Source organism: Strix aluco, chromosome 2 (assembly GCF_031877795.1).
Source record: "Strix aluco isolate bStrAlu1 chromosome 2, bStrAlu1.hap1, whole genome shotgun sequence".
Lineage (NCBI taxonomy): Eukaryota > Metazoa > Chordata > Aves > Strigiformes > Strigidae > Strix > Strix aluco.
The window spans coordinates 45872429-45884748 of record NC_133932.1 but is presented as its reverse complement, the minus strand read 5'-3'; the positions used below and the strand labels follow the sequence as shown (position 1 = coordinate 45884748).

Sequence of the window (12320 nt, the reverse complement as noted above, 5' to 3'; positions counted from 1 at the left end):
TTTTTATTAAATCCAGTATTCAAGTAGTTTTCACAGGACACTGGGATACACAATGTTTTCCTAATTATTTTTGTGCAATATGAGCTGGTAACTTTTAGTATTCTCTCACCAAAGTACTTTTTGTTACACTATGACATGGTTTAACCCCAGACTGCAATGAAGCACCACGCAGCTGCTTAGTCACTCCTCTCCACTCTCTTCCTCAGTGGGATGGGGAGGAGAATCGGAAATAAAAAGGAAAACTTGAGGGCTGAGATAAGGAGATAAGGAGAGTTTAATAACTGAAATAAAATAAAAAATAGTAATAACAGTAACAACAACAACAATAATAATATTAATTGTTATAATAATTGCAATGAAAAGGAAGATAAAAAAAAAAAAGAAGAAAGAAAAGACAAGTGACGCACAGTGCAATTGCTCACCACCCACTGACCAATGCCTGAGCAGTGATCTGCCCCTTCCAGCCACCTCCCCCAGTTTATATACTGAGCAAGATGTCATATGATATGGAATATTCCTTTGACTAGTTTGGGACAGCTGTCCTGGCCATGCTCCTTCCCAGCTTCTTGTGTACTTGCTCACTGGCAGAGCGTGGGAACTGAGAAGTCCTTGATTTAGGATAAGCACTACTTAGGAGCAACTAAAACATCAGTGTGTTATCAACATTATTCTCATACTAAATCCAAAACACAGAACAGTATCAGCTACTGGGAAGAAAATTAACTCTGTCCCAGCTGAAACCAGGACAGACTAAAATTACTGTATAGGAATCAGAGCTAACATACACCTTATTAAATTATTTCCAAGGTTACTTTGTTGGGTGTTTAAATACAGAAGTTACACACAGGCATTTACTTAGAATTTTCTTAACAAGTGCTAATTTGTATTTTCAGGTTACTAGGCTGTAAACATGTTTTCATTTTTAGATTCCATTCATAAGCAACCTTTCCAGACCATTTTTCCTTTATGCAATTTCCTTGTACCTCTATACGGGTTTCTGAACCATTGCTCAAAGCTGTTATGTACTGGTGGTAATGATCTGGCATACCACAGCTAGAGATTTCACCCTGTGGTCACATATTGCAAACCCACACTCCAATTACATAACTACAGATACCTTAATGGTAGTTAAACAAGCAGAGCCCAGCAGTCACAACATACTACACTACTGTGTTTGACAATAGATTCAAAATGTTCCTACCAATACTGATTAGATGTTGTTAGTCATTACATTTTTTTTCTATTTCAAGATCTACAGGCAAGTGAATGCTGAGGAAAGAGATTGCTTATGTGGAATTTATGCATAAGAAAAAGAAACAAGGATTAAAAGGGAAAAATTCAAGTTATGAAATATATAGGCATTAAAAAAGTTCTACTGGCCCATATAAATATGATTGTTCTTTTTCTTTTCTACATCTTTCTGACATCTGATTGGCACTACTCAGGCTGTGTTTAAACTGACACAATTTTGTAGATTATAATCTACAGTGAGTTAGTGGTAATCTGTAATGAGTTAGTGGTATTCTCAATTTTGAACAAGGCTACTGAGTTAAAAATATTTGAAAAGTATTTCAATAGACTGAAATTTATTATATGCAGTGTTAATTGTTTCTTGGAGTCTATTATGAAAACAGGGTAGCTCATCATACATGAAGCACAAACAATGTAAACCTCACTTGGTACTACTTATTTTCTCTAAAGACAACTAGAAAACCCATAATTAAAATGATCTTTGATTCTATGCCATAGAAAGCACTGTTTCTTTGTAAAATTTTGATTTTTTTTCTTATTTAAATTCTGTAAAAATGGCATATTAACTTTACTTAATCTTAGCAATGTTACCTGATTAAAAAAATCCAAAAAGTACCACAATAATTATTGAGTGCAGGAAGTTGACTAGTTTTTCTCACATTCTTTGTTTTCTGGACTACCACTAGTCAAAACTCAGAATTAAACAACATAAACTGTTGGCAAGATTTGAATATTTTTCAGAGATTGTTTTATCCACTAAAAAGTTATTGTTCAAATAATTCTGCAGCATTTCTCCTCTTTAAAAATTTTGTCTTTGAAGTAAGGATTCACTAAATAAAATTCCACTGTCTCAGAAACATAGAATGTTTTCTATGGATGAACATTTACTTGAAAATGTCATCAAGATTTATATTAGTAATAAAGCTATCAAAAGTACTAATTACTTCTTTTCTTGTTAACTAATATAGTTTTCTCTGGACTGCAGTTCTGGAGAGCAAAGAAAAAAAAGAATCAGCATGGTTTTACTACGCTAATCAAGCAGGACTGAAGAAATCTGTAAATGCCAATTTTTCAGAAGACTTGGAATGCTTGACTGTATGAAAATACTGACCCACAGATTTAAAACAATAAATACCAGAGGAAATAATCTGTAGTAGCAGCAACCAAAAGCATATTAGGACTAGGCTATTTGTAAGCTTTTCTTATCTCTACCTTACTAGACAGTATACTTTCCATGCTTTATATATTTGGGTTTCTAAAAATTATTTTAGCTAATGATTTCTTGTTGACTATGTCACAACACAATAAAACTTCCTTACTATGTGTGTATGCACACATGTACGTATTGGATGTAAGTATTCTTTTTTTGACTGTAAAAAGCCCTTCAACTCCCACATAAAGTATTTTTCTATAGCCTTAGCACTCCACAAATGTTATATGAACTACATTTAAAAAGTGCAATCTGACTGTAACAGATCGCAGAGTGTTAATTTTATCTTAGTCACAGTTGCAGTAGGCTGTGATAGGAAAGCTTTTATTTCTGGTCTGTCTTATGCAGTCATTTTGATTTTTATATATTTAAGGAAGCCCTATTATTCTAGTTCTGTTAGACTGAAACCTGACCTCTGTATCTAACAGTTCTTTGAAGAGTTCTGGGGTTCTTCCCATAAGCAAAAGGTCTGGGAATATCTAATCAAAATTTTTTATGACTTGGGTTTCTATCATTCATAGACTTGGGATTAAACAGGACTATTAGGAAATAAATATTTAGAGGAAAAGAAAATTGAGAGAAATCAGAGAAAAAGTTGGTTAGACTTTATGAAGATATTTTCTTAAGTTGCTAAACAACTAGTAAAGCATCACTAGTCACCATCCTTTCCAGGATTCCCTTTATTCTTTTTTTTGTAGGTGAAGTAAACAAATCTCAGCAGAACCAACAGTAGGAAGTAATAAAGGTCAGTATTTGCACAACTTCCTTTAGACATAATTCTGGAGCTGACAGATTGTTGATGCCATAGGCAAAGCTGTTTCAAAGTGTAAAGTATAGGTCTATATCCACATGTTCAGAATAACGTATCCGTAAAAGGTTTAAGCATATTAAATTTGGATGGCTGGATCAGAATAAATACATCTCAAAGTGGTCACATATGTCCTTAAATAGTCCATTAAGGAGAAAATGCAGAGGTAACTATATCTTCCATAATAGCAACACTTGCCACCTACTTAGACTCTGATTAGCTGACTTAGCCAAAATAAGCTTGTGATTAAAGATAACCACATTATTATCAGGACCACAAAAATAATTGTTTTACCACAACAATAATTGCTTTTTCAACTAATACTAATTAGATACTCTGTGTTCTTGTCTGAATTAGAACAGTACTGATGGGTAACAAATGGAGTTTAGGAAATAACTTGATTGCTGTCTGTTAATGCAGTATTGGAGCTCTCTCTAGTTTGGCAAACAAAGCAGTGACAGAAGGATAAAGCTAAACAAAGTCAACCAAGGAAAAATGTGCAGGTTTTTAACTCAACTGTTGAAATAATTTACCACAAGATGTGGATGACTGTCCATACCTGGAAATTAGAAGACAGTCTTGTTTTAGTTTGTTTGTTTTTGAGAAAGGTATATGTTGCAGTTCAAGCAGGAAATAATTCAGAAAACTGAAAGGATTACTTTATAGAGCAGGTGTTTTAGGGTCTCTTGTTTATGTTAGTATTTATGACAAAAAGAATACTTGGCAGAATGTTTGTCAATGTTTGTCTGGGTTAAAGAGGAAAGTGGAGACTATCCTATTAGAAGTTTGTACATGACTGCACCTCAGTAACTGCTACTCAGCTTGCTCTGTTGTTAGTCTAGTTATCTGCTGCTGTTAGATGAATATCCCCTTCCCCATACATTTCTAGCCCAAAGAACTGCCAAGTACCATGGGAAATCTAGCTCAAAATACTATGAATTGCCACAGACTTGAAAGAAGCATGGCTACCCTCAGGGAGCCCAACAAGCAAGGCAGAAGTGGAGCTAGTGCTGTTTGGATCAGGATCCAGGCAGATCTGAAAAGGCTAAACAAAACTTCCTTATGTCAAAATTCACTCACTGAAAGACATTATCTCATATCATCCATGTTATCCTGCAGGACTGTAGCTTCTCACTGAGAGGATATGTTTGCATTAACAGTTGAAAAGCAGCTACCACTTCCTAGGATTCAGGTTTACTTATGTATCTAAGGACTGTGGCAATACAACCAGCAAAACCATTAAATTTGAATGCCTCGGGAGTTACAAAACACACATCTTTAGCTGTGGATTTTAATTGACAAAGAAAGAACAAAGTGCTAAGAAAAATAAAGCCATTCAACATAAACTGAAACGAAGACCAGGAAAATGGGCTTCACTTTAGCCACACATCACTAGTACTGAGAGAAGTACTGGTAAAAAAGTACCAGCATGTAAAAAACAAGCACATAGTAAGAGCTGAACTTCAACATGTCTACACTGAACGTGTCTCCTGACATGGCTGTATCCAATGGTTATGGCTATAAGACCAATAACCTAGACACCAGTGCTGGCAGAAGCTGTCCTGTAAACAAAGACATACTATTAAGTATTTCAATCTTTTTCTATGTTATAATGTAGACAATTTTTGTAGTATCTTGTAAAATTGAAAATTCATGATGATTTCATCTAAGTTTGTGAATATTAAAACATGCTAAATAGCTATCAGAATGAGAATAACTCCAGGTCAAAGAGCAAATGAACAGAGAGGTCACACTGTTAGCTTGGGAAACTCAAAAAGTCCATGGAGTTGTAAAAGACACAATATGAAATATATTCTAGATGCATGAGAAGCTACACTGAAGGTAGATTGCAAACCTGGCAGTGTTCCAGTGTTCACAAGCAGCAGTAGAGTTACGGAATGCTTAGATGTAGATTTCATGCCTTCCCCATGCATATACATAAGTATTTCACAGGACCAGTCTGTATTATGCTGTTATTGTGAAGGGAGATTATGTCAATGTGGTAAAAAATATTCAACATTTTAAAAGTACTATCCTAATACTTTAAATTGGTAGCTTGCAAATATGCATTACCATGTTGCTTTATTTGGACAGTTTTTAAATTTTTTAAAAATCTTTTACTGTTTGTAAAAGAAAACTGAAATTAAGGATTAACAACATGAGTGAAGCAAATACTGCTACAGATGTTTTTTAAATCCTGGGAATAAAGAATCCTGTCTCTACTCTTGCTTATTAAGTGAGAAATGAGTGAGTTATTAAAACCTACTTGGGATTTTGGAAACCGTTGCTAAAAATTATGGGTCCTAACTGAAGGCCTGTGTTCTAATTGTGGCACCTCTAAATTATGGTCAAGAAAATTATGAAGAGAAATTATATTGGCGTAAAATATATTAGGGTTTCTTGAGCCATGCTGTAATTCTTTAAAGTAAGTGTAGAGATGTGATAGCAGAATGGGGTGAAAGTAAACAAAATTTTCAGTTCAGCAGGGAATGTATTTTATAGTAAATGCTGTTATGAATTACAACATATTTCTTGGGCCTTAATAACTTTTAAAAGTTTTGTTCCAACAATTTCATAGTGTTTACATTTTTCTAAACATTTTTGCTGCTTTTGCATACTGAAATATGTATATACTTTAGAAGCTAAGATGTTGCCCAAAGCCTCAAATGACACAAAGCATTCCAGAGACCATAGGACTACTAGGTGTCCCAGCATGTTCCTTAGTGACCACAAGGTCCTACTCCACAAGGGAGACCAAGGAACATGTTGGACTTGTCCCATCTCTTTATGTCTGCATCTTCTTATCTCCTGTCTCCTAACTGCATTACAGTGAAATAGAAAGAAGCGTGTTCCACTATCTACTTTTGTACTAAATTCTGAGTTCAAGTCTAGAAAACAACTGATATTAAGCATCTGGAAACATTTTGTAGGGTTGGAGGAGGCTGATATGATGCTATGTAATTATTCACCTGAAAATGCCTCTCTCATAAAGGGTTAATAAATGTGATGGAAGAGACAGTGTCTCTTCTTAAATAAATGATTATGTCATGTTGGGCAAGAACTTGCACTATGTCATCCTGTGCTAAAGCAAGGGCAACACACTACTTGGGATTTCGAAATCCATGATGTAGGTAGGCTGCAGAGCATCGGTTGGACACAAATCACAGTCAATGATGGTACCAGTCTGGATTCATCATTGCAAGGATATGTACAAAGACACCAAACCTCTCCCTTTCATATAACCAGTTTGCATCCTTCCCTGAATCTTTACATGATGCCAGGAGAAATGAACTAAACAGGGAGAGGCCATGCTCAAGCTCTGAAGCATGAGTGCCCACACCATCAAACTGGGAGCATTGCTTTTGGCATGGGCCCATTCATGGTCAGGGTTTAGTGTGAGCCACAGATGCAGCAACAGGCAGTTTGGATGCAACTGTCTTCTTTCAGGGACAAGAGTGTTGTTGAGAGTATGTAAGCTGTGCTGCATCAGTTGACCTCTAGCCCAAAAATATGGTCCTGACCACTCTTTATTTATTAATATAGATATAATCTTAAGAGTTATAGGAGGAATTTCAATCTCTTTACCTGTCACCAAGTCCAGTTATGTATTCGGGTCTTAAAAGTCTTAGTGGTTTGTGAAGCTCTCTGTAACAATATGTAATAATTTCTCCTTTGGCTGCACCTTTGCTACTCTCATAGAATTGCTTTTGTGCTGCCATTAAAGGTTAACACTGCTGGTGCTTTTATTTCATCTTTCTTCTAAGTAAGTGTAAATTTAAGGAAATTCTCACCTATATTTAATAGTTAATTTTTGCACAAGTAGAAAAATATATGAGCTTTTAAATTAGTATTAATTCACAGAAATTGCAAGCTATCAGTATGAACTGTGCAAGTGAATTTCACAGATATTCTCCCTTATGTATTTATTATGCATGTATTATATAGATCAATATTACTTAAAAGGTTAAATCAGATTATCTGATAAGGATATGCATTTATTATATTCCTTGATTTATTGGAGGAAACTGTGATGTTAGTTATCAGATTATAGCTGCCTGCCAAAAATAAAGGTTACTACAGTTTTGAATAAAATAAATCACTGTATTTTGGAAAAGTCTGCCAGAATAATTCTAACTACTGTTTTAGATGCATTTTGGTTAGTGTATCATGTTTTAATTTCAGCTACCACACATTTCTGTAAATGATATTTGCTGCAGGGAAGTACAAATATAAGAAGTTGCTTTAAAAGAGGCATATTATTTTAATATAAGATTGCTAACTCATTAAAGACACCCTATACGTTCATTTAAAACAAACACATATTCCTATACTCTTTCCTACCTACCCCACTCCACTTGTTCTTTTCATCATTGATTTCCACCTGCTTCTAAGGCCATAAAATTTCTAACATTCAATATTTTTTAACTTTTAGAATTGAATATCCTTATAGTACTTAAAATCTATATTCAAATCTTTGCCACTCACATTAGTTTTGGAACTATTTTCCCAAATAAATAACAGAAAACAAAAGAGATGGAAGAGAACTTAATGGCCATTATGGCAAATCCTATAGCAAAAATAGTCTGGTTTTCCTGAGGACTTACATGAGCCTGGTCTTTTTCACTCAAGTGTTATATTCACAAGTTTGATTGCCAGTTTTAAAGCTCATCTTCATATCTTCCAGCTTTTTAGAATATCCAAAAAAATTCTTTGTAAAATGTCTCACCCCATCTCTTTTCTAAGAATATTAACAATAACGTTTACTTTTGACTAGGTAATCACCAATCATGCTTGTTTCTGAAAAAAGGAGTTATTAAATCCTTTAGAAGATACTTCAGTGTTCTCTGAATATTGGTGAAGGAATTAAAATGGTGGTAGAACAAATGCTGAATATTTATACAGTATTTGGGAACACCAGATCAAAAGACTTTGAATACATTCCTTCCATAGGTAATCACTGAGATGTCCTTACTTTTTTAAAGGTATCTTTAGGTATACAGCATGGTAATTTAAAAATACACATAAACATAATCTTGTCAACAATGATTTCAAAGCATGTGTATGCACATGCTTGACCCAATGTAGGACAGCATGTTAGCATGGATCTGAAATATACATTTGAAGTTGAGTATAGAATTTAATATTGTCACAAATAAGCTGCTTTCCTGAATTATATCTACTCATTTTTGCTGTGTGTTTTGTCATGATTAACAATCTCAAAACTCTTACTTTGTTTATTCTTAATCTTAAAAAAATTATAAGAATCCCATTCGCCTTCAGAGATATTTAATACAGAGTCCTTAATGGAAGAGGTTCTCTCCTCGAAGAAAATTACAGTCTGGGTAAACCATGAGTCGAAAATATTTTAAGATGTAAAAATCTGCATTTTTTAAAGGCAATCCAGGTAGATAACATGCAGATAAAATCTAACATGCTTCATATGGTTACAGCCCTTACAATAGTATAAACAACTGTTTCATCTACAATCAAAACTGGTCAAGCTTTAAACCTAAGTGATCTAAATTTATGCGTGAAAGAAATATGGTAGGGTCTTTCATAGAGAGAAAGATTATCTGCCTTTCTTTGGAGCTCTTCACTGTTCCCCCACCTCTCTAGACATACATGATTTCATCCCACCACTTCAGGACTACAAATTTTTTTAAAGTTTTTCTATACTTTCAACAGTTTTTCAGAAATATTCTTGTCACATCACATTAAGAGGACTGAAAGAGCCAAGCAGAACATTTCTTTCACTGGCAGTATGAAAAGCAATACTCTTACAATTTGCAGCAATTTAGTCCTGCTTTTATTTTATATAAACTTTAATGGTGGAATCGTTCTAGAAATAAATGAAAAAGAATGGAAAAATATAAGAAAAAAATGGATATATCAACTAAAAATTTTTGTTAGGAAATAAGGATAGATAATTTTCTTGAAAGCAAAATTCCATCACTCATTCAGTATATATACAGACATTTGCAAAGAGCTATACTAATTTTATCTTTTAAAAAGGGAATGAATGTCATTGCTGAACTCATTCTGCCAATTATAGGACTGCAACAGGACTTGAGATTCACTGTTTTATATAATGTGATTGTATGACATAAAGTGTTTTGGCATTAAAACAGTTCCTTAAAAGAAACTAAGTTAAAGTGAAGTTAATAAATTTGCTCAGCAGAATGACACATGTTCAGAAGCAGGTATTATTCCATTTAATGCAAGAAAATTTTAAAATATTTACAGTTTTTTCTTTTCTCACTGAAAATTGCATCATCAAAATCAATACAAAACTCAGTGTATTCTGTTTAACTTTATCTAGGTGAACAAGATGCTCAGCTACTATAAACCAAAGAAATTTCATGTATTTTAATAAGCTATTGTATTTTAAATATTTCCACAGTTTATGTCATGATAAGCTCATATATGCCTAGACAAGATGCAAGGCCAAAAGGTCTAAGTATACATCCAGAAGGCTATTTGATGCTAATCAGTATTTTTAATCCTTATTTCTTTGCCTCACCCAAAGAACATAGAGGCATTTTTTTTATATACCTAAATACATACAAAGGATCAGATTACAAATATTTTGCTCATAATTACTAGACAATTAGCTTTATTGATTACTGGAATGTTACCTGTGCAGTTAGATACCTTTCCTTATGGCCCTAACTGTTCTGATTTTAATGTAGTCATATTGAATCAAGTAGCTTAATGGTCCAATACTGATATTCTGAATTTTAGTTCACTTTGTATTAAAATTTAATGTATTGACTTTTGGGGCTATTGTTTCATGTATATGTTACAGTAAAAATAATAGATTATATTTATATTTCACCTTGGAACTATTGGTTCTAAACTGCCTTATCACTAGAAACCACTTAATGGAAAAGAATTAAAGTTTTCCTTAATTCGCAGAACTTTGAACTTCTGAGGACTATTGCTGACTTCTGTCTCAAAGCTATATTATTAATACAAACTATACAGCTAATGCTGCAACTGACTTTTTGACCACTAAATATACTGATGCTTTTTAAAATGGAAAAAAATTTACCTTAATATCAAAAGCTCCTGGCTGACCCACTTTGTTATAAAGCTCCAGCTGGTTCTTGACAGGTGTTACCCACAGTATCACCTGATTTAATTGTTGATCAAGTTCAATGAAATCCTTTAGCAGAACGTCTATTTCTTTTCGTCTCTCTGGAAGATCTTTGGACACCTGAAAAAAATACCAGAAGCCATTTTTTTGGTGGGAAAAAAGTAATATAAAGCAATTTAACACTATGCACACATAGACTTTAATAAAATGTTAAAATACAGATTTGATACACTGGTAGGAAGAAAGGAAGGAAAGAGTAGACTCATCAATCAAAATATTATGGTAAATATCTTGCAAGTAATTTGAAACGCACTCTTTCCTAATAAAAAACAAACAACAAAAACACACTGCAAAAAATCAAAAACCAAAAACTAAAACAGACACCCATAAAAAACATGTAACAAACCCAAACCTAAACAAAAAAATGCAAATTCCAGCATCAAGCTTCTCATTTTTTTGGTAAAAAAAAATGATCTCAGTGTCTGAAACTGTTTTAAAGGTCAATTTTCAATTATTAAAAACAAAAATGAAAATATAAAATTGATCACTTGAATGATATCTAACTTTTCTTGACCTCTTGAATCTAGATATTTATAAGCATGTATTTTCTTACAAGATGTTCAGAGTTGCCAGTTGAGTCCAAGTATGCATGGGCAGATGCAAACAGTGAATAAAAATAATGAGGAAATATATCATTAATACTGATCGGGGCACTTGGTTCTCTGATTTGTGTTCAAAGCAGTCAGATTTTGAACTAAGCACATTATTCTGTGCCAACAATATTAGATATTAAGAATCAGTGAATAACATAGTTCAAATCCAACAACACTGAAGAACTCAGAGTAAATATAGGAATAGGTTGGAAATAAATAAGCCAACGCAAAGCTCCATGCTGTCCTTCTGACACCTTCCCATATTATTTTTTATGGCTAGAGAGGTGAGGTGTCACTAAACTACACAATGGGCAATTGAAAACATATACTAGGGGAGAAACCATCTGTACTTTTAAAAAAAAAAAAAAAAATCACAACAGCAAATATAAGGCATGGGCAGAGATAAGAAACAATGGCAGCTAATTGTTAAAACCAGCCAAGAAGTACGGTTAGTTTTCCGTTTCAAGAAAAATGAGGTTTTCCAATGTTCATTGTTTTTAAGCACATTTTTACCAAAGCGACTCTCTTAGAAGTAACAAAACATGAGGTTTCTGATACACACAATAAAATGTAAATTCCCTGTAAAGTTAAACAGCATTAATGGAAGCATTGCTGTCGTACTGCCCAGCTACAGAAGTACTGCTGTGTACTAACCTCTGATCTCTAATGATGGAATTTTACAGAAGACAATGAATCTAAACTCATCAGAGGCACAGAAGCAATGAAGGTTACTAAAACACCAAACAAACAAAAAAACCCAAACCAAACAAAAGCAAACTATGAGCTGAGAGAATAGAAAGAACACAACTATCTCGTGACATGTACATTTCTTTACAAATTTGGTTTAAAAATACAGATTTAGTGGCAGTAAAATAACCCTCTACTTACACTCTGCATATGATTTTTTAGACCATATTTAAGTGATATTTGTAATTCCATAAGTTGATTTGCCATATATTAAATTATCTCCATTGTTCACTATAGCCACACCATAATATCCTATTTAATAAAAACTGACCCATGAGTCAAATAATTTTTTCTATCTTCCTAATCTTGTTAAATATAATAAAAACTCCAGAATGGGCCCAGATATGAAAGAAAACAATCAAAAATGCATTCATTTCCCATATGTATTAATTCAATATTTATGCAGACCTTGGCCTAATTTCACAGAAGATTAGTTTCATCTTTCTTACAAATTTTGAATGTTAATCTCCAATGTTTAGTAGCTTTAATATTAATGTAAACAAGTTCCACAGAAATACTACTGAAAGTAAACAGGTAGTCACAGGCAGATAAAAA

General features: G+C 33.4%; 1 protein-coding gene across 10 annotated transcripts in view; it reads right to left on the bottom strand.

Moving 5' to 3' along the window:
• DMD (dystrophin) overlaps window positions 1-12320 on the bottom strand; it is a 1148563-nt gene that overhangs the window by 393206 nt on the left and 743037 nt on the right. For all 10 annotated transcript variants that reach the window (XM_074814589.1, XM_074814586.1, XM_074814591.1 and 7 more), the window contains one exon: window positions 10321-10485. In XM_074814589.1, the coding sequence (XP_074670690.1) occupies window positions 10321-10485 (165 nt within the window). The remainder of the gene's footprint in view (window positions 1-10320; window positions 10486-12320) is intronic.